At 41.4% G+C, this 23,341-nt stretch overlaps 1 protein-coding gene across 7 annotated transcripts in view; it reads left to right on the forward strand.

The window, feature by feature from the left end:
• The window catches only part of SMG6 (SMG6 nonsense mediated mRNA decay factor), a 228,349-nt gene that overhangs the window by 1,625 nt on the left and 203,383 nt on the right, over window positions 1–23,341 (forward strand). For 5 of the 7 annotated variants that reach the window (XM_027624846.1, XM_027624852.1, XM_027624849.2 and 2 more), the window contains exons 2-8: window positions 769–2,509; window positions 3,054–3,246; window positions 3,723–3,833; window positions 6,781–6,887; window positions 7,143–7,221; window positions 14,654–14,764; window positions 15,136–15,348. In XM_027624846.1, coding sequence (XP_027480647.1) covers window positions 769–2,509; window positions 3,054–3,246; window positions 3,723–3,833; window positions 6,781–6,887; window positions 7,143–7,221; window positions 14,654–14,764; window positions 15,136–15,348 — 2,555 coding nt within the window. Of the gene's footprint in view, window positions 1–55; window positions 136–768; window positions 2,510–3,053; window positions 3,247–3,722; window positions 3,834–6,780; window positions 6,888–7,142; window positions 7,222–14,653; window positions 14,765–15,135; window positions 15,349–23,341 lie in introns of those variants that run through there. The other 2 variants (XM_027624847.1, XM_027624853.1) reach the window with 2 other exon arrangements.

The following is a 23,341-nucleotide window of genomic DNA, read 5'->3' on the forward strand; positions in this document are numbered from 1 at the left end:
AGTCGCAGTATTCTAATGATGATAGTCTGAGCAGTATTTCCTTGGAATGACTGCTGGCTGCTGTTAGAGAGTTGGTGAGCATGAGTGGAGTTGAAGAATGTGAAAGGAACTGCTTCCTGTTTGCTTCAATAAGAGGTATGTGTTTGGGCAGTTGGTATCCTAAAAGAAGAGGATTGTCCTGGTCAAGTTCAGAGACTGGAGTTGCACATTCCCCCCCGCCCCCAGAGGTGTCCAGAACTGTGGATTGTTGTGCATACCCCTCTTTTTCTCCTTTATTCCCTACTACTACTATGTTAAAAAGGGCTTAGCCACCCTGGAAAAATGTTAGAAGCACTAGAAGAAAAGACTAAAATGGATCCAAGGGCTCCATAGCAGAGAACAGTCTGAAGCTCAAATAGTTAGACATCTTTTATTCTGGCAATGATAAAGTAGTTTGGGGTCTTGGACATCTGGATATGACTTGGGTAACACAAGAGGGTATGTTGTTGTTGTTGTTACTGTTTTTCCTATTTCCCTAATTCAAGTGTAGATAGCTCTGACATAATGAAGTTCTTAGCCTTGACAATTGCTAAACAAATAACTGTAAACCTAGTAGAATTTCTGCCGCTTCAGAAATTTTCTTCCATGTTCGCCAGTATTGGCATTTCAATGTGTTGTTCTTGCTTGGCTTCTCTGTTATTTAACCAGAGTGACGGTTTTTTTTCCTTCCCTCCCCTTTTATTCTTTTCTTCTACCTGTTCCTCCCCAACACTCTCTCCAACATCATAGAAAACATGAAGGAGCCCAGGCAACGCAGAGATAACCGGCGCCCAGATCTGGAAATCTATAAGCCTGGTCTTTCCCGATTGAGGAACAAACCTAAAATTAAGGAACCTTCTGGGAGTGACGAATTTAAGGATGAAATTATTAACAACAGAGATTCCTCTGCTGTTGGAAATGGTACACAGTTCGTTAAGGATGTCTGCAAGGAACTGGATAACCAACATCAAAATGGTCCTGTAGACCCAGAAAATATTGGGGCACAGGAGTCCTTTCCTACGACTTCTGGACAAGAGGATCGAAGTCTAAGAATTATCAAGAGAACAAAGAAACCTGACATGCAGATCTACCAGCCTGGAAGGCGTTTGCAGACTCTTATCAAAGAATCAACTAGCAGGGCGGGTGAGGAAGAAATCCTCAACCAGGTGGAGCAATTGAGAGTAGAAGAAGATGAGTGTAGGGGAAATGTGAAAGAGGAGGTCGTGAATAAACCAGACAAAGATGAGGCAGAAAAAAGCCTAAATGGTGACAGAGTAAGGGCTGCAAAGGGAGAAAAAGGAAAGAGGATTGAGAAGGGGGAGGGGATAAAGAAAGTGACCGATGACCTGGCACAGGGGAAGCTAGGTTCAGCAAAGCGCTACTCCCGCTCAGACAAACGAAGGAACCGCTACCGCACTTGTAGTACCAGCTCGGCTGGCAGCAACAACAGTGCTGAGGGGGCTGGCCTGACCGATAGTGGTTGTCGCCGCCGCCGACAGGATCGGACCAAGGAGAGGCCACGACTGAAGAAGCAAGTATCTATGTCCTCAACTGACTCTTTGGATGAGGACAGAATTGATGAGCCTGATGGGCCCAGGAGGAGCTCAGAACGGAAGAAACATTTAGAAAGAAACTGGTCTGGCCGTGGGGAGGGAGAGCAGAAAAGCAATGGGAAAGAAAATCGAGGCACTCTTCGTGTCACTTTTGATGCAGAAACCATGAACAAAGACTCCCCCCTCGTGAAATCAGCCAGGGAGGATGTGGATAGGATAAAGCTTGACAAAGGCCTGAGCAGTGGGGGCAAAGGCCCTGAGAAGCAGGAGTCCAAAAACCTGAAACAAGAACTTCGAGGCCGTGGACGTGGCATTCTGATTCTGCCTGCCCATACCACCCTGTCTGTCAGTTCAGCCGGTTCTCCAGAATCTGCACTTTTGGGACCTCGGCTTTTATTTGGATCTGGTAGTAAGGGATCTCGGAGTTGGGGCCGAGGAGGCACCACTCGACGATTATGGGACCCAAACAATCCTGATCAGAAACCTGCTCTAAAGAGCCAGACTCCCCAGCTACATTTCTTAGACACTGATGATGAAGTCAGCCCTACCTCTTGGGGTGACTCCCGCCAAGCCCAAGCGTCTTACTATAAGTTTCAAAACTCTGACAACCCCTATTATTACCCCCGGACACCAGGCCCTGCCTCTCAGTATCCTTATACGGGCTATAGCCCTCTGCAGTACCCCGTCGGCCCTACAAATGGTGTGTACCCCGGGCCTTACTACCCAGGCTACCCATCTGCATCAGGACAGTATGTCTGTGGCCCCCTCCCTGCCAGCACCATGAGTCCTGAGGAGATGGAACAGCACATGAGGAACATGCAGCAGCAGGAGCTACATAGGCTTCTCCGGGTGGCTGACAACCAGGAACTGCAGCTCAGCAACCTGCTCTCCAGGGACCGCATCAGCCCTGAGGGTCTGGAGAAGATGACCCAGCTCAGGTGTGCTGTGTTCCATCCTAGAGGGACGTGGGGGTAAGCTGGAGGTGGGTAGGCTCCTGTGGTGGAGGAGTGTAGAAACTGTTTTGGCAAGGCACTGGGCATTAAATCCCTTTCACATTGATTTTTGTAAGGAAGGAGTAGTTGGAAAAAAGAACAGAAAATTTGGTTTCTAGTCTTAGAAATGATTATACTTCCCACTTTTTCTTTAAGAAAAAAAATCCTTAAGAGAACATGGAATCTGGAAATGGAAAAGGAAAGACTTTCCAGAATGCCAAGAAGTGAACAACATATAACTTGTGGTGAAGATCTTATTTCAGCTGTTAAATTTAGGTGGAGGCATATGGGGAAAAACCATTTTCCTAGACATAACTGTCTTTAGAATGACATTCTGCTGTGCAGAATAAAAAGTCAAATGAGTACTATACCTGGTGGCATTTTGGATTTCCTGCCAAGGAAGGTGTTTAATTTGCAAGAAGCTCAGATCTTGGGTCTAGCCTTTCCTGTGGTGTATTTGGAGCTAGAAGTTGCATGTATTTTATTCCAGAGCTGAACTGCTGCAGCTATATGAGCGCTGTATCCTATTAGATATTGAGTTCTCTGATAATCAGAATGTGGATCAGATCCTGTGGAAGAATGCTTTCTATCAGGTGATTGAGAAGTTCAGGCAACTTCTCAAGGATCCAAATGTTGAGAACCCCGAACAGATTCGGAACAGACTTTTGGAGCTCTTGGATGAGGTAAACCATCATCTTTTTGTCCTCAGGATAAAGGCTTTAGCATTCTGTCGTTATGATGGGTTTTTATCACCTGAAATATGATGATTTATAGCAGAACATTGACTAAAAACGTTATGCTCTTTTCTTGGGTTTAGGCCTAACCCACCCTGTTGCTTCCTTGGGACCATAACTTATTGGCAATTGGAGTTAGTTCTGAGCTTGAAAATTTTCTGAATGTCTTGTTTGGGGGTGGGTGCTGTGGGGAGAGAAAGTGTGTATGGTATGTGTGTGTTCATATTTTTAAAACCATGGAGGGGCTTATGCTATGAATTTGTCTTGTGTTTAGTTGGTGACCACTAAATACTGTATATGCCTCTCTTTACATAGGATGACTAAACATTAGCAGAACTGTGGACAGGTTACTTGCCCCAGTTTCTGGTGGGTAGATTGGATCAGAACAGTCTGATTCAGCTGTTTCTTATTTTTTGTCTTTATAGGGTAGTGACTTCTTTGATAGTTTGCTTCAGAAGCTGCAGGTTACTTACAAGTTCAAACTGGAGGACTACATGGATGGTCTTGCCATTCGCAGCAAGCCATTACGCAAGACAGTAAGCCAGCTTCTTTATCTTAAATTTAATCATCCATTTAGTAAGCATTTGTCTAGTGTTATGTGCTAGGCACTATGCTAGGTGTTGAGGATACAAAACAAAAGATACAGTCCAGTGGGGGAACAGACCAATTAAACCAGCAATTATTATGTAGTAAGTACCATGGTAATGTTATATATACAGTGTGGAAGGGGCACAGAGTGAAATGGCTCTGATTCCGACTGGTGGAGTCAAGGGAGACTTCTGAGAGACTGTCAAGTCTTGAAACATGACTAGGAGTGGAAGGGGCAGTACAGGGCACAGCAAGAGAGAATCAGGCCTTGTTGGAAAGTGTAAGAAGTTCAATATGCTGGTTTTTGTAATGTGGAGTTGGGCTGTTGTAGGAGGTAAAGCTAATGAAGTAGAAAGGGATAGATCAAAAACTTTTGTATGCCATACTGAAGAGTTTGGACTTTATTCTGAAAGCAGCGAGGAGCCATGGCTTGATTTTCACTAAATGGATAGCATAGATTTCTTCTTAGAACGAGTCACTGGCAAATGGATGATTTTGGGCAAGAGTGTGGAGGTAGGGAGGGTCAGGTTGAGGGCCTGAACCTAAGGTAGAGGTAGTGGAGGTGGAGAAGCGGAGACAAATTGGAAAGATAAAAGGGAAATAGAATTGACTTGCTGGCTGATTTGGTGTGAATGATGAGATAGGAGGCATAAGGAGTCTAGATCATCTCCCAGTTTGTGGCCTAGGAGAGTGGCTGGGAAGGAAGAGGTTAGTTCAGTTTTGGCTCTGCCTAAGTAGAGGAACTTGAAAATGAACAGATGAATATTCTGGTCTGTTTGAAGCTCAGGGGAAAGAGCTAAGCTGGTGCTATAGATTCAGAAGTCATCAGTGTGTAAGTGATAGTTGAAGCAGAAGTTGGGTTACTGGGATACTGGCCAGTCAGCCAGAGAGTGAGGGACGGGGATCAAATTTCAAGGTGGGCAGAATTGTCAAGTGCTGTAGAGTCAGCGAATGCTGCTATTACTAAAAGTGTCCAGTGGATTGGATGAGCGTACCACAATTTATTTCAGTTGGAGAGGATGGAAGACAGATTGCAGAGAGTGAAAAGTGGGACAGTAGGTACAATGAAGGGAGTAATATAGACCATCCTTTTAAGAATCTTGGCTGTGAAGGCAAGGAGGGAAGATAGTAGTTAAAAGAGAACATAGTGTCAAGAGAAGTTTGTTTTTAAGCTGGAAGAGTCTTAAGGATATTTATATATTGAGAGGAAAGGGCCAGGGTAAAGGAAGAGGTTAAATAAAGATTCATTAGAGAAAGGCATATGATTTATGGAGCAGAGACTTCCTCTTGTCTTTCTACTCCTGATTATTGCTGTGCACAAACTCTATTACTAATCAACAAGTATTTATTGAGACCCTCCTACATGCCACGTGTCTTTATAAGACACATAATTCATTGTGGAACAAGAAAGCCATGATCCCAGCTCTTGGAGTTTAGAGTTTGCTTAGGGGTGAGTACAGGTGGTGGATTAGTAATTGCAGATGCAACGACTTCTGCAAAGGATGTTGTGGTGGGGGTGTAAGTTAAAGGGGTTTAGAGGATCATGGAAGACTGAGGAAGTCACAGTTAAGCTGGGGCTAAAAACCTGAGATGTTAGCCAAGTGAAGGTGTATGTGAAGATGCTAGAACATTCTATGGAGAGGAAGTAGTATATGTGCAGGTCCTGAAGCTGGAAAGAGCGTGGTGTGTTAGGGAGACTAAGGAAAGTCTAGTCTGACTGAGGTACAGAGAGAGAAGGGGGAGGTGGTGCTGTAGAGGTAAACAGAAGCTAGATCATCTGGGACTTCATCCAGAGGATAGTGGAGAGCCTTCGGTGGAATTTGGTTTTTTTCTTCCCCCCATTGAGATAGTAGAGTGCTGTAGTATGGAAACATAATCTGCTTTCTTGGTGCTTTGTCAGCTAACTACAAAGGGTTCTTGGTGTTCATAGAATGTGTGGAATAGTCAGGACTCTGAAGGTATATGGCTTGTAATGGTAAATAACTTTGCTGAGGCACACATTTTTTATATATGAGGAGGTTGATGTGCAGCAGCTAGTTATTTAGCTAGTGGATGAGCCTTCCTCAGGGGCAGTATCTACTTCTCCTTGAAGCTTTGTTCTTTATTCTGTGATATGTTAATTTCTTGTGTGTGAGGTGGAGTGGAATTGTATGTTGTGAAGTGATGTTCCTTAGGTTTTTTGGTTGGCCATATGTCTTAGGATTGTTAAGGGTCTACTCTCTTGTTTTCTAATGGAGGGACAGCTGCCAAGCCCATTATTGAGAAAACATACATATAGAGAGGGAAAGAGAACTACCCAGTCCCTGGCCATTTCGTAGGTGTTTGGTAGAGGGTAACTATGTTATCGTTTTAGGGAATTGTTATTGTTTTGCAGAGTGAATGAAATGCAGGAACACAGTGCAGTGATACTCATAGTTTGAGGAGAGAGAGACTATAGTGATGACAGGAAAATAACAGAATAAACAATTGTCTTAGTATTTGTATATCACTTTATAATTTGTGAAGTATTTAACACTTACTCTATGGAGTATGCATTTTTATATTCAGATGAAGAAACTTGAGTCCAAAAACAGTTCCAAAGACCTACGGAAGATCACACAACTCTTACATAGAGAGTCAGGTTTCCTGGTTTCCAGGTTTCAGAATGTTTTTTTCTGTTTACCTGGGACTAGAAATAAGAATGACCGCTCTCTTTTCTGCCATTCTTTCTCATTAAATTTTGCTTCACATTATTGGCTGTTTTTGCTAGGCAAGTTTAGACTGAAAACTTTTTTCTTTGTTGAGGACTACTAGTGCCTTATTAGTGCTGTTCTGTCACTTTGATCCTATCATTGTCCTTTGGTGTTGGAGTTAAAGTTTCTTGGGTACACTACTAACTGATCATTTTTCCTGCAGGTAAAATATGCTTTGATCAGTGCCCAGCGATGTATGATTTGCCAAGGAGATATCGCTAGGTATCGGGAACAAGCCAATGACACAGCAAACTACGGGAAAGCACGCAGGTACTTTTGCCTCTTGTTCATTGCTTCTCTTTCCTTGCGGCGTTAAGCTAAGCCCTATTAAGAGCAATGGGCCACCTGAGCTGCTCTCATATGGAAGTCCTACAGGTGTCCCTATTGGTCTTTGTAATCAGGCTTTACCACTCCAGCGTCACATCTAACACTCCAGCTTATGTCTTAAGCAGTTAGGGCTATCAGGTGATGAAATGGGAAAGCATTGATATGGAGCTAGCATTTTTTACTGTTTTTCTATTCCAGTTGGTACCTAAAGGCCCAGCATATTGCTCCCAAGAATGGGCGCCCATATAACCAGTTGGCTCTGCTGGCAGTGTATACGGTAAGCAATCCTATGGACAGGGCAAGTATTTTGCAGACAGTATCTTAGAAAGAATGGATTTTGATAGTATCAGCTTCTGGAGCTAGAGTTCCTCTGAACACTAAACCTAAAAAATATCCTTTCCTCCCATCCTCACATTCCTCTTGTTACTTTCAGAGGTAAGTTGTCAGTGATTCCTCATTCCAGTTGAATCTGTACTTCATCCCCTTTCATTGCACTTAAGTTCTTAAGGGAATGCTCATGCTCCAGCCAAACACCACTCTTTGTTTTTGACCAAGGCTTCTGCTCTGAATCTTGTCTTTCTTCCCTTCCCTGTCCTGTTGAATGAGTTTACTCATTTCTAGAAGGGAAAATAAGGCTCCCTTTACCACTTTTCCTTAAAGTCCTCATCTAGCCCTAACTAGTGAGATCCTTACTTCCTTTCCCCAGATTATCCCCTTATTCCTCTTAAGTTTTCACTTAACGAGCCTCCTTAGCAGAAACAATTAGTGCCAAATTGTATCTTCCTAGATCTTAACCAAACTCCTCTCAATATGCCTCTAACAGAGAGCCTTGGGAGCAGGTAACAGCCCCTCGTAAGGAAGCTGAATTGAAGGCGGGGGGGAGGTCAATGGTAGGTATCAAAGATTTAAGTATAAAGCAGCTAACATGCTCATTTAGCAGGAAGAGTTTTCATAATGCTATAAAATTTCATTGCCTGAATAATCTGTTTGAATTAAAATTTTTATTCCCCTTTATTCAACAAAAGATTCAAAGAAATTCCTAACACTTCATGATGGATTGAAATTGTTGATTAAGTAGTGTGGTTGACCGACACACTTCCTTCTACATCTCTAGAATATCTTCATCCACTTTCTTTTTTTAGATTTTACTTATTTATTAGAGAGAGAGATCACCAACAGTGGGGAGGGGTAGAGGGAGAAGCAGACTTCCCACTGAGCAGGGAGCCTGATGTGGGGCTTTATCCCAGGACCCTGGGATCATGACCTGAGCTGAAGGTAAATGCTTAACCGACTGAGCCACCCAGGTGCCCCTCTTCATTCACTCTTTATTTTCTTTAGTACACTAAAAGTATTATGCAACCATCAACTCTGTCTAATTCCAAGACATTTTCATCACCCCAAAAGGAAACCCCATACCCATTACTCTCCATTCCTTCTACCTCCCAGCCTCTGGCAACCACTTAGTCTGCTTTCTGTTTCAGGATATACCTATTGAATGTTTCATATAAATGGAATCATCCAATATGTGACTTCTTTATGTCTGGCTTCTTGCATTTAGAATAAAGTTTTTGAGGTTTGTTTATGTGGTTTGTTTATGGTTTGTTTTCACCTTTTAGCTGTTGTCAATAGTGCTTTGTGAAGTACAGGTATTTGAATATCTGTCTTCAGTTCTTCTGAGTCTATACTTATGAGTGGAATTGCTGGGTTATATGGTAATTCCATGTTTAGCCTTTTTTTTAAAGATTTATTTATTTTAGAGACAGTGTGCATGCTGGTGGGGGGAGGAGCAAAGAGAGAGAGGGAGAGAAGCAGACTCCCTGCTGAGCATGGAGCCCAATGTGAGGCTCGATCTCACGACCCTGAGATCGTGATCTGAGCCGAAATCAAGAGTCGGACGTTTAAATGACAGAGCCACTAGGCGCCCCCATGTTTAACTTTTTAAGGGATCACCAAACTTTTTCATAGAGGCTGTACCTTTTTACATTCCTACCAGCAATGTACAAGGGTTCCAGTTCCTCCATGTTCTCACCAACATTTTCATTTCTTTGATTATGACCCACCTAATGAGTGTAAAGTGATACTGCACTGTGGGCTTTTTCCCCCCACTTGGGGACATTTTTTTCTTCAGTGTTTTTTTCTTCTTTCCTTTCTTCCTTCCTTTCTTCCTTTCTCTCTTTTTCTTTTCTTCTTTCTTTCCTTCCTTGTCAGTTTCAGGTTTGCAGAAAAATTAAGCAGAAAGTACAGAGAGTTCCCATATATTCCCTCAACTCCTCTCCTGGTCAGTTTTCCCTGTCATTAACATTTTGCATTAGTGTAATACATTTGTTTATTATTGATGAGCCAGGATTGATACATTATCACTAACTAAAGTTCCTAGTTTACATTAGGGTTCACTTTTGTACAGTCTGTGGATTGTACAAAGCTTGTACAAATCTGTAATGACATGTATTCATCATTACAGTATCATACAGAGTAGTTTCACTGTCCTAAAAATACCCTGTGCTCCACCCTCCATCTGTTCAGCCCTCCTCAGTCTTCTGAACCTCTAGCAATCTTAATTTTTAGTGTCTGTAGTTTTGCCTTTTCCTGAATGTCATAGTTGGAAACCATACAGTATGTAGCCTTTTCAGATTAGCTTGTTTCACTTAGTAATATGCATTTAGGGTTATTTTTGTGATGTGACAGCTCTTTTCTTTTTATTGTTGAGTAATGTTCCATTGTATGGATGTACCACAGTTTGTTTATTCGTTCCCCTATTGAAGGACATCTTGGTTGTTTTCAAGTTTTGGCAGTTATAAATAAAAATGCTGTAAATGTTTGCATGCAGGTCTTTGTGTGGACATAAATTTTCTTCTTCTTCTTTTTTTTTTTAAAGATTTTATCCATTTATTTGAGAGAGAGAAAGAGAGAGAGAAAGCATGAGAGGGGGAGGGTCAGAGGGAGAAGCAGACTCCCTGCTGAGCGGGGAGCGCGATGTGGGACTCGATCCCTGGACTCCCGGATCATGACCTGAGCCGAAGGCAGTTGCTTAGCCAACTGAGCCACCCAGGCACCCCTGGACATAAATTTTCATCTCATTTAGATAAATACCAAGGAGTGTGATTGCTGGATTGTATGGTAAGAGTGTATGTAGTTTGGAAGAAATTGCCAGACTGTCTTCAGAAGTGGCTGTGCCATTTTGCATTCCTTCAGGCAGTGGATGAGAGTTCCTGTTGCTCTGCATCCTCATCAGCATTTAGTGTTGTCAGTGTTCTGGATTTTGGTCATTCTATAATAGATGTGTAGTGTTATCTCATTTTAACTTGCATTTCCCTAATAACATATGACGTGGAGCATCCTTTCATGTGCTTATTTGCCATTTGTGTATCTTCTTTGGTGAGGTGTCTATTTTGATCTTTTGCCCAACTTTAAATTGGGTTGTTTTTTTATTGTTGAGTTTTAAGTGTATATTTTGAATATCAGTCCTTTATTAGATATGTGTTTTGTGAATATTTTCTCTGTATGTGGCTTATCTTTTCATTTTCTTAGCACAGAACAAAAGTTTTTAATTTTAATGAAATCCAACTTACCAACTTTTTCTTTTGTGGATTTTGCTTTTGGTGTAATATCTAAGAACTCCTCACCAAACCCAAGGTTATCTAGATTTTCTCCTGTGTTATCTTCTAGGAGTTGTATAGTTTTACATTTTACATTTAGGTCTGTGATCCAGAAAGGTCTGTGGCATAGATTCATTGTTTTGCATGTCGATGTCCAGTTGTTTCAACACCATTTGTTGAAAAGATCATCCTTTCTCCATCGAATTGCCTTTCCTCCTTTGTCAGAGATCAGCTGGCTGTATTTGTATGGGTCTGTTTCTGGGCTCTATTTCATTCCATTGATCTGTTTGTCTGTTCTTTGGCCAGTACCACTATAGTAGCTTAATGGTAAGTCATGACGTTGGGTAGTTCGGTCTTCCGACCATGTTCTTCTTTGTCAGTATTGTGTGGGCTATTCTGGATCTTTTGCCTTTCCATATAAACTTTAGAATCATTTTGTTATTATCTACAAATCTATTGACTTTGAAGTAGTGTCTCATTGTGGTTTTGATTTGCATTTCCCTAACAACTAATGATGTTGAGCTGCATTATAGGCCATTGGAGAAAAGTCTATTTAAATCCTTTGCCTAGGGCACCTGGGTGGCTCAGTTGGTTAAGAGTCTGCCTTCGGCTCAGGTTGTGATCCTGGAGTCCCTGGATTGAGTCCCGCATCGGGCTCCCTACTCAGCAGGGAGTCTGCTTCTCCCTCTGACCCTCCCCCCTCTCATGTGCTCTCTCTCTCTCAAATAAGTAAATAAAATCTTAAAAAAAAAATAAATCCTTTGCCTATTTTTTCTTATATTAAAAAAATTAAAAAAAATTTAATTGTAAAATATACATAAGATGGAATTTACCATCTTACCCATTTTACATTTACATTGTTTTGCAACTGACCTCCAGAACTTTCTTCATCTTGCAAAACTGGAACTTTATACCCATTAATTAAGCAACTCCCCATTTTCCCCTCCCTCCAACCACTGACAACCACCCTTCTACTTTCTGTCTCTGAATTTGTCTACTTTAGGTACTTAATATAAGTGGAATCATACAGTATTTCTTTTTTTGACTGGCTTATTTCACTTAGCATTATATCCTAAAGGTCCATCCATGTTACAGCTTGTGTCAGAATTTCCTCTTTAAGGCTGAATAGCATTCAGTTATATGTACATACCATATTTTGTTTGTCACTTCATCTGTCAGTGCACACTTCCACCTTTTGGCCATTGTGAGTAATGCTGCCGTGAATGTGAGTGTACAAAATCTCTTTAAGACTCTGCCTTTAGCTTGGGTCCCAGGGTCCTAGGATCGAGTCCCACATCGGTCTCCTTGCTCAGCAGGGAGCCTGCTTCTCCCTCTGCCTGCTGATCGCCCTGCTTGTGCACTCTCTCTCTCTCTCTCTCTCTCTGTCAAATAAATAAATAAAATCTTAAAAAGAAAGATTTATTTATTTATAATTTGAGAGAGAGAGTGCACACGCAGATGCATGCATGTGCGCTGGGGGAGGGTCAGAGGGAGAGAATCTTCAAGCCAACTGCCCGCTGAGCGCAGAGCCTGATGCAGGGCTTGATCTCACGACCCGTGAGATCATGACCTGAGCGGAAACCAAGAATTGGACATTTAACCGACTTAGCTACCCAGGTGCCCCTCTTCTAAGAGTTTTTATAGTTTCTATATTTAGATCTTTGATCCATTTTTCATTAAGTAAATGGTGTGAAATATGGGCCCAACTTCATTCTTTTGCATGTGGATATCCAGTTCTAGTACCATTTGTTGAAGAGGCTGTACTTTCCCCATTGACTAGTCTTGGGATCCTTGTTGTAAATCATTTGGTGCCTGGATTTATTTTTGGACTCTAGTTCTCTTCCATGGATCCATATGTCTGCCCTTATGCCAGCACCTCATTGTTCTATACTATAGCTTTGTGGTAAATTTTGAAACCAGGATGTATGAGTTTTCCACCTTTGTTCTTCTTTTTTAAGATGAGTTTGGCTGTTTGGGGTTTCTTGTAATTCCATATGGATTTTAGGATCAGCTTTTTCATTTCTGCAAAAAGAGTCATTGGGATTTTCATAAGAATTACATTGATTGTTTAGTTGCTTTGGGGAGTATTTACACAGATGTTTTTGATTTATTTAGGTCTTTAGTTTCTTTCAGACGTGTTTTATAATTTTCAGTATATAAGTTTTACACTTCATTGGTTAAACTTATTCCTAAGTATGTTACTCTTTTTGATGCTGTTGTAAATGGAATTATTTTCTTAATTTCTTTTAAAGATTGTTTATTACTAATATATAGAAATGTAACTGATTTTTGAGCATTGATCATAATATCTTACAACCTCACTGAATTCCCTCTGTGGCTTTTTGCCATTCTGATTAAATTGGTATATTTTTCTTTCATAGACCTCTGACCTAAATTAGTGGTCCTTTCAAGCTCTTTTCCTCTGTCCCTCTTTTTCTGTCTCCCTTTTATCCTAGTTGTCTTTTAATATCACTTTCTTAATTTTCTGTTTCTTCCAGTCAGTCATTCAGTGAATCTCAAGAACTCAGTGAGAGCATGTTTGTACACCGCGCTTTGCTAGGTGCTGTGAGTGATGAATATGTGATGTTTTCTGCTCTGAAAAATGTGTTGAGAAGACAAGTGAGGTGTGTAGACAGTGATACAAATTAGACTTCATGAAATTTGATGCAATTGATTAGATGCACCATTATTTTCTGGACCACTAAGAAAGAATATGTGAATTATAAATAGGACATAATGGTAGATACAGATTGTAAGTTCTGTCTTGATTTCAGAAATGTTAAAATATGAAAAAATCATTGTAGAATCGACAAAACGCAATCTAAAATCAAGTGAGTGGTATAGGCTGAGATCAGTACAGATTGGGATAATATTAAAAATAGCCCCCATTAGGGGTGCCTGTCTGTCTCAGTAGAGTGTGTGACTGTTGATCTCAGGGTTGCGAGTTTGAGCCCCAAGGCGGTGTAGTAGAGATTACTTAAAAATAAAATCTTAAAAAAATAAGAAACAAAACAATAGCCCCCATTTAACTGACTGTAACAGTATATCAGATAATCTGTTAAACTGTATGTGTTATATGAATTTTATTCATTTTTGGAGCCATATGTGTATAAATGTCTTCTAATAAATATCTACCTAATAAGTGGCAGGACCTAATTCAAACTCAGGCAGTTGACCTTAGAATGTGTACCTTTAACCATGCTAGCTGAATAGAAGATGTGAGGTTTTTTGTTGTTGTTGTTGTTGTTTTTAAGATTTAAGTTTTGAAGAATGAGTTACAGGGGTGAGAGAGAAGTTAGTGTTCTAAATGCATTTTGAGACAGAAAAAAAGGAAAAAATATATATGAAGTTGGAGAAAGGCTTTTTGACATTCTTTCCCCCTTTGTTTCAGTGTTTTTCTTTCTCCTTTCTGATCTCCCTTTCTTTTACTTTTCCTTATTAATTGGTTGTGAAACAGACTTGAAGTATTTATTTGCTGAATTCATTGGATAATAGTTTACAGTTCCCTTTCTCTGCAGAATCAGTGTGGTATAGGGCAAACCTGAACTCAGGAGCCAGACAGACCTAGGTTTATATACCATCATACCCAGGATTTGGCTTGGAGGCCTTGATGGACAAGTTATGTTGTTGGACAGCAATCTTCCTGGGCTCCCCTTTCCTCATCTTTGAAATGGGACTAATAATGCCTATGGGGCAGTGTTCTTAGGTTTAGGAGTAAAATCTATGAAGTGATGGTCACTTGTCTCATTGTGCTTAATCAGTGATATTGCCATTGTTATTTATAATTTTTTTTAGCTAATAACTAGTGAGTTGAACATTTTCTTTCTCTAAAAACAAAATGTAATTAGATTTTATATTTGATGAGGCTCTTTATTCTTTTCTCCCTCTTGTGAGTACTTGGCTTTTAGAGTACCTCCACATGTAAGTCAGAGTCCTGTGCCAGGAGAGATCCCTGACGTAATTGCCGTGGTTCCTCCCATGGATAGCATTCTGATTTTCTTATTGGAATTCCTTATAGCCTGGGAGAGATAGTAACGTTTTCTAGGTCAGCTGACTCAGGCTGGAGTCAGGAAGAGAACTGGTTGACTTGATGTCTCTGGCTTCTTTCTGCAGAGGAGGAAGCTTGATGCTGTCTATTACTATATGCGCAGTTTAGCTGCCAGCAACCCTATCCTGACTGCCAAGGAGAGTCTCATGAGCTTGTTTGAGGAGACCAAACGAAAGGTGAGTGGGGATGCAGGCGGATTCATTCCTTCCTAAAAGAATGTGTTTCTCTTAGTGCTTCCGTGTCCTCAGAGGAATGCCTTATAATGCCCTCAGGGGGTCCCATTGGGCTGTGCTGATTAGTCAGTCAGCCCCTATACAGAACCAAACTCATCTTTAGGAGAGTTCTCCAGGGCCTTTGGGTGTGCATCTAGATTATGGAATTAATAACTTCTATGAGACAAAGCAGATAATACTTTGCTACTTAGGGAGTATAGAAAAGTCTTTATTTTTTATAGCCCCTGGGCAACAAACTCAAGATGAGGTGAGTGCCTCTTTTTATTAGTTGAATCCCAGGAGAGTCTGAGCTTATGTGTTTGTATGTTGTACAGGCAGAGCAGATGGAAAAAAAGCAACATGAGGAATTGGAACTGAGCCCTGACCAGTGGCGGAAAGGAAAGAAGTCTACTTTCCGGCATGTTGGAGATGACACCACTCGCTTGGAGATCTGGATCCATCCATCACATCCTCGGTCCTCCCAGGGCACTGAATCTGGGAAGGATTCTGAGCAGGAGAATGGGCTGGGCAGCCTGAGCCCAAGTGATGTAAGTTCCTGAGGGTGATATAATGATCAAGACTAGCTAAGTAAAAGTGGATGCCTCAGTACATGCAACTGGGAGGCACTGCACAGACATTTCCCATGAATCCCAGGGAAGGTAAATCACTTCAGGCTTTCTGACGTCCTCCTCTTTCTCCTCCAGCTTCACTTCTTCTTTATTACGTGCTTCCCTCTCTCACCACTATGTGGCACTGTAGAATTTAGTAAAACTAGTTTTTCTAAAGGAAGATCTCCTTTAGTATAGGATGAGAATTTTTTGCTGCTTTGGGTTTAGAGTCACCAATATGATGCTTTAGGATTCTGAAGGGATTTTGTGAAGCTAGTAGGAGAGAGTATAGTAGGAAAACTGCAAATGGCTGGTTCATTGTCCTTTGAGGGTAAAATTCATAGTGGAGTGGATGGTGGGGTGACCTGGGACCACATCCTGAAGGGTCATGCGGTAAATAGTTTGACCTTTATCCTGAAGATTGTAGGGAACTCTTGAGTGCTTTGAATAAGGAAGTAACTTGTCAGATACACATTTTAGAAGTATAACTGGCTGCTTTGTGAAAAGTTTGGAGAAGGGTAAGACTAGAAATGGGAAGAGTAGGAAGGGTACTACAATAATCCAAGTATGATGTGGAGAGGACCTGAACCAGGAGATGGCTTTGGAGATGGGGAGAAGTGAACAAATACGGGGTATGTTAATGAGGTAGACTCCAAAGGACTTGAGTGGACAGGGGGAGCTAAAAGACAGGAGGAATCAAAAGTAACATCTGCCCAGGTGTTTCTGGGTTGGCAACAGTGAGTGTTGTTCTCTTCCTTGAGATAGGGAATAGAGGTAGAATTGGTTTTAGGAGAAAAATGCTTGAGTTTTAGACATGTGAGAATTTCTCTAGGACATCGAAGAGAGATTTAAAGGCTATCCTGTCTGAAGCTGGGGAGAGCATTCTGGATTAGAGATGAAGATGTTTGAAGGCATCCTCTTATAGATGGAATTGAAGTCATGAGAGTTGATTCAGTCACTCGAGAAAAAACACAATGAGAAGTAGGTTGAAAATCGAAGAGAGAAAGGAGATAGATGGCGGGCAGGGAGAGGTCCTTGCAGAGGATTGGAAGGGAGAGCAATCTGGAGCACAAGTGCAGGGATTAGCCTGAATGAGGGTGAGAGATCCCTCTTTCTTATGCTTGAGGGAAAGGAGGAACAGGTAATAGGGGGTCAGGTAAGTTGGTGGGAATTGGAGGAAGATGAGGGAGGGCCTTTTTGATGTTTTCTTTTTTCGTTTTGAAGCTGGAGACACGGTTGTCTGCTAAGAATGAATCGAAGGTGGTGGGATAGGGGGACTTCTTTGGGGTTTAATTTAAAATGTCGATTTCTCTGGGGCACCTAGGCGGCTCATTCGGTTGATTGCCCAACTCTTGGTTTCTGCTCAGGTCATGATCTCGGGGTTGTGGGATCAAGCCCCGCGTCGGGCTCTGTGCTCACCACGGAGTCTGCTTGTCCCTCTCCCTGTGCTCTGACCCCTGCTCTCTCTCTTTAAAATAAATAAATAAGGGCGCATGGGTGGCTCAGTCGTTGAGCGTCTGCCTTCGGCTCGGGTCGTGATGCCAGGGTCATGGGATCGAGTCCCGCGTCAAGCTCCCTGCTCGGCGGGAAGCCTACTTCTCCCTCTCCCACTCCCTCTGCTTGTGTACCTTCTCTCGCTGTCCCTCTCTGTCAAACAAATAAATAAAATCTTAACAAAAAATAAAAATAAATAAAAAATAAAATCTTCAAAAAACAATAAAATTTCCACTTCTTTTCCTTTATCCTTTTTAGTCTTTAGCTGTTTTCTGCATGACTTGGAAAGTAGTCATTACTTATAAATGAAACTTCCAGTTTGCCATGTGCCATGGTTTGCATGGGGTGCTTCAGAGGAGTTGCCTCTATAGTAGACTCTCATGCTGCACTCTCCCAGTTTGGATACTGCAGCCCCAAATGGGAAGCCTATTTGAATAAGAGAGAAATTGTTCTATTGGGTTAGCTCCACTGTCTGTCTCTAAAATGAAAGAAACAGGGGCTCCTGGGTGTCTCAGGCAGTTGAGTGTGGACTCTTGGTTTTGGCTCAGGTGATGATCTCAGGGCCCACACCAGGCTTCACGCTCAGCAGGGAGTCTTCCCCCTCCCCCTGTGCTCTCGCATTTCTCTCTCGCTCTCTCTTAAATAAATAAATATTTTAAGTAAATAAATAAAATGCAGGTAACAACAATTTGGGAAAGCATTTTATGGCTTTCTTTGACCTTTACCTCAAGGTTAGGGAGTATCCTTCATAAGAGTTAAGGTTATAACTAATATCCTATAGATCTCTCTCTTCCATTAGGTTTTTTTTTTTTTCCATTAGGTATTTCATTGTCTTTTAAGTAATGTGTTTATAAGTCTGTTTTTATTTATTTATTTTTTAAGATTTTATTTATTTATTTATCAGAGAGAGAGAGAGAGCACAAGCAGGGGGAGCAGCAGAGGGAGAGGGAGAAGCAGGCTCCTCACTGAGCAAGGAGCCCGATGTGGGACTCGATCCCAGGACCCTGGGATCATGACCTGAGCCGAAGGCAGATGGCTTAACGACTGAGCCACCCAGGCGTCCCTATTTGTTTATTTTTTAATATTTTATTTGAGAGAGAGAGTGAGCATGAGTGGGGTAGAGAGGCAGAAGGGCAGTGGGAGAAGTAGGCTCCCTCCTGAGCAGGGAGCCCAATGCAGGACTGGCTTCCAGGACCCCGGGATCCTGACCTGAGCTGAAGGCAGACGCTTAACCAACTGAGCCACCCAGGCGTCCCTAAGTCTGTGTTTTTATTCTTATTTGCATCTCAGAAAATGCATTTTCAGCATATGGGCTGTCATTAGATCTATTAATTTTTATTAATTTTATTAATTATTTTAATAATTTATTTTTAATCATACAAATAATATATGGGTGTGTTTTTGGTAGAAATTTCAAATAATTCGAGACGTATACAGAGGAAAATGGTCATTTCTTTTTTAAACTATTTGTGAAGCTGTTTTTATATTTTCAGCCTAATCATCATTCACCCAGTTGTCCCTACAGTTTCCTTTTTTAAGTTAGTAATTGGACATACAGTCAGTTCTGTTACAATGTTATAACACACAGAGTCCTAAAAATCACTGTGCTTTGTAAAATTGCACAGAAAAAAAGCCACAGAGCTTTTGGGCAAGATGGGGTTAGGGGCACAACACTCAAAAACATCCGGAGTGACTTATTAAAAGATATGAACCTGAGACAGTTGTGCACTTTTATACACGTCCATTGGTTAAGAAATACATAAATACTATTTTGGAAAAGAAATGAACTTTAGAAGCGGGCTTTAGGAGGATTGCAGCTTGAGTGTTTAAGTGGTGGAAGGAGGGTTATTTGAAATTGGATGGATAGATGTAATACCAGATGTGGATCGGTGTGGCTTAGAACGAGTTCACATGGTGAACTGCGGTAGCTGGTAGATATTTGGAAAGTGTGTGTGTTTTCTGTTCCTGTGTAGCTCAGTTCAACCCAGTGTAGTTTTCTGTGTTCACTCAGTGTATCTCATGAACAAAATCACATATAAGGAGATGCAAAATTTGTGCTATGCTCAAATTGTTCCCCAGTATATTTATTACAATGGAACAAATAGATATTTTCAAAACAAGGATTGTAGCAGAACTACCTATATTTCCACTTGTCTAAGAATATCTTTTTTTGGTATGTTCTTAGTATGATAGATATTTCATTATAAGGGTATATGTCATGTGTTTACTTGTGTAATTTATGTATTTGCTGTGCATGCTTGTTCATCTTGGTTGTCTTTTTTGGGTGATTAGCCTTACCAGGAATTGCTCTTTTGACAATTCCTAGAGAGTTTCTAGCACAAACTACTAAAAATCACATCCATGAATAAGAAGCAGAAAGTTTGGCTTCAGGCGGTGGTTAGTAATGATAGTAGAGTCCCAACTAGTTTGTTTTCTCTCTGCCAAGCACAAGCTTTGGATCTCTCTCTGAATGGCTACAGAAGGTTAGCTTGTGGGTTGTTGGTTTTCAGCCTTGAGATGTGGTTTGGGTTGAACACGCTACCTGGGGAGGGACTGCCAACCTCAACTGTAAGTGGCATCCTTTTAAACTATTGAGACTCATATTTAAACTCTACCCCTCCTAGCTAGGCTACTCAAATTCAGTGTCACCAGGGTCACAAGCATTCTTTATTTAGTGGATGTGCCTTCTGCTATACCTCAGCTCCCTTTGGAAATCAGAAAAGGGTTACTGCTTAGCAAATGAGTTTTTATAGATAGTTAATTAAGGAGATTATAGCATCAGAAACAGTTTTCACACTGAGAGGCCAGGGTCTCTAATGAAACTGCTCTGTTTATATCTTGAATAGACTGTAACTTGAATCTGTCTACTGGGGAAGAATGAGCAAATGAGAATAGGAGCCACTGATAGATGTTTGTCTCTGAAACTTTAGTGAGTTCTCATATTTTGGCATGATTTGATTTACCATTCCTAGCATTTTCCCCAACTATGGTTTACTATACCTATAACATGGTTGGTGCTATGTGTAGAAAATGTCTTTAGGTAGTGAGATGTCATTGTATATTTGGCCAACCTCTTGACAAATCTTTCTTCTCCTTCACCCTTCTAAATGTGTTTTGGGGTTCAGACTGGACTGTACCTCAGTAGCTCCTAATACCTATTGTTCAGCCTTTCCTTATTTGAATCTCTTATTTCACCCACCAAATGGTTTTTATACCATACCGATATTTATTTTATTTGTTTGCATAGTATTGTTTTTCAGGACTTGTTTACATCCAGAATTTACTGCAGTTACTCTTGAGTTTTTGGAGAGAGGGCTGCTTCTGGGTCCAGTACTTAACCAGACTAAAGCTTTGTTTCTTGTCCTATCGTGCCAGCTTTGTGCTAGGGTTGTAAAGATGACTACAACATTATTATTACCTCAAAGAGCTTAGAGTCTAGTGCATGGGTCAACAAGCTTTTTCTGAAAAAGGCCAGATAGTCAATATTTGAGGCTTTGCAGGCCATATGGTCTCTGTTACAACTACTTACCTCAGCTGTTGGGGTGCTAAAATAGCCATAGACAGCACATAAATGAATGAACATGGCTGTGTTCCAGTAAAACTTTATTGACAAAGACCCGGGGCAGCCTGCCTCTGGCCTGTGGGCCTAGTTTGCCAAACTCTGATCTGGTGGAAGTAATGGCCACATAAACAGAATGTTTCAGTATACAGTTGGTTATTGTCATTTGTGGTAGTTATGTACTAGAAAGTCACCACAAACACTGAATTAGTGAATACTGAACCATTGCTTCTTTTTTTTTTAAGATTATTTATTTATTTATTTGACAGAGAAAGAGAGAGAGGGCACAAGCAGGCAGAGTGGCAGGCAGAGGGAGAGGGAGAAGCAGGCTCCCCGCTGAGCAGGGAGCCCAATGCAGGGCTCGATCCCAGGACCCTGGGAACATGACCTGAGCCGAAGGTAGATACTTAACTGACTGAGCCACCCAGGTGCCCCTGAACCATTGCTTCTAAGCGAAATACAGGCTTAGGTTTCTGTGAGCCCCTGGTTATAAGAATTTCATCAAGTAAACAGTACATACCTTTTTTGTTTGTTTGGTTGGTTTTTAGAGAGAGAGAGTGGGGAGGAGAGGCAGGGGTTGAGGCAGAGAGAGAATCCTAAGCAGGTTCCATGCTCATCGTGGAGCCCAAAGCGAGGCTTGATCTCACAACCCTGAAATCAAGACCTGAGCCAGAATCAAGAGTTGGATGCTCAACTGACTGAGCCACCAGGCGCCCCATAACCTTGTTTTATGTAGGTTTCTGTTTATAGCCACTTTATTTAATATATATTTTTGATTCATTAACACTGAACTCATGGCTGACACTACTATAACTTGTGCCTGAACAGACACATGTTTTCTCTCTAAGGCACATCACAGCCTTCTTGCACTTAGGAACACTAGAACACTTCAGCACTATGCTTGGAGGCCATTTAAAGAGTGAAATCACCAACAAAAAGCACACAAATGTGAAAAACATGGCTCTAAATAGACCATGAAAAGGGCACTTGCTTAAAGTATGAGAACTTGGACAAGAAGGCAGAGAGTTACCTTGTTGAACCTCAGCTGGGAACATGTATCAGTCGACTTGAATTTTTTGCCACTCTGGGTATGTCCACGAATGACTGCAAAAGCACCATGGGTATTGAGTTTGGTGTTATTGAGTTTTAGCAAGTAGCTGAATTCACAAATACAAAATCCACAAATAATGATGACCAAGTATATTGTGGTAAGTGTCGTGAGGGAGGTAAGCATTGGGTACCATGGAAGCACAGAGAAGAACACTTGGTGCAGTCCTGGTGGAAGTATGGGTTGTAGTGAGGAAAAGGAGAGTGACTTTGGAAGGCTCTCTGGAAGTTAACTAGGCCAAGTGAGAAGAGAGTGTTCCAAGTGGAAGGAACAGCATGGTCAGAGACAGAGGAGGTGTGTGACACAGCAGAGGGGTTGCAGGTATCTAAATCTATGATAATTTGGAGGATCATGTGAGAAAGGTGGAGTGGGAGAGAGACTGAGCCTTCTGTGGAAACACTTTCTAATTTGGTGCTGTGGTATGTATGGGTAATGGCCAGTGGGCTGGGCCCAAATAATGCTGGATTCTAAAAGTATTTGTATCTGGAATTTCTCATTGTTTACTTCTCATGTCTGCATTTTTAATTCAACAAAAGGAGTACTGTTTCATTCATTAAATTAGGAAGGGTGGAAACTGAATTTTCTGCCCCACAGTTTGTTGTTTAAAATTTGAGGGCTACTCTTTTAAACAGTGCTTTAGGCATTCCAAACTCAAATATGCAGAAGATACTAGTGTTTCTTTTGTTTTGGTTGTTGGAGGAAATTGCCAATGGCTTCGATTAAGTAGAGCAAACCTTCTTTTCTTTTCATTTTGATATTTTTATTGCTTTTAAAAATTTACAAAGCCGGGGTGCCTAGGTGGCGTAGTCGGTTAAGCTTCTGACTCTTGGTTTCGGCTCAGGTCCTGATCTTAAGGTTGTGAGATCGAGCCCCGTGTGGGACTCTGTGCTCAGTGCAGGGTCTGCTTGGGATTCTCTCTCCCTCTCCCTCTGCTCCCCTGCCCCACGCCCTCCCTCTCCCCTGACCCCGCAAAAATAAATAAATCTTTTTAAAAATTCACAAAGCCAACACATCCTTATTGTAAAAAATATGAAAATGCAGATAAACAATGTGTTTTTACCATCTAGCAATAAATACTATTAACACCTTAGGGTATGCTTTTCCTGCATGTTTACATAGGTCACAGCACTTAGATTGGAAATGTCTAATGCCCATTAACCTGGGAAATCAGAAGAGAAAAACCCATGCCTAATTATCAACTCAGAACTTGATTGGAAAAGTGGTACTCTAATTTCTGAAGTCAACATAGGTATCATATCTTGCTGTTCATCCAAGTAGCCCAATTAGAGTGACACTTAATGTCTTCCCTCTCCTATGTAAAGAGAAACTTCTTAAGCCACATGAATAAGGAAGAAGAACTTCAAGAAAGATTTGACATGTAATAGGACTGATTATTGTTTTGAAAGATTAGTCTGAAAGGGTCCATTTCATGGGGAAGCATCTTGAATTAATGATAAATTAGGGCATGAGAGATTAATTTGAGGCCCCCTGGGCGTAGAAACTTTGTGACTTTGTTTGAAAAGCCTGGGTTCTAGGGTCACCTGGGTGGCTCAGATGGTTAAGCGTCTGCCTATGGTTCAGGTCATGATCCCAGGGTCCTGGGATCGAGCCCCACATTGGGCTCCTGGCTCAGCGTGGAGCCTGCTTCTCCCTCTCCCCCTGCTTATGCTCTCTTTCTCTCTCTCTATCTCTGCATCTCAAATGAATAAATAAAATCTTTAAAAAATAAGCTGGAGGGCGCCTGGGTGGCTCAGTTGTTTAAGCGACTGCCT

The sequence above is a fragment of the Zalophus californianus genome, chromosome 16 (assembly GCF_009762305.2).
Source record: "Zalophus californianus isolate mZalCal1 chromosome 16, mZalCal1.pri.v2, whole genome shotgun sequence".
Classification (NCBI taxonomy): Eukaryota; Metazoa; Chordata; class Mammalia; order Carnivora; family Otariidae; genus Zalophus; species Zalophus californianus.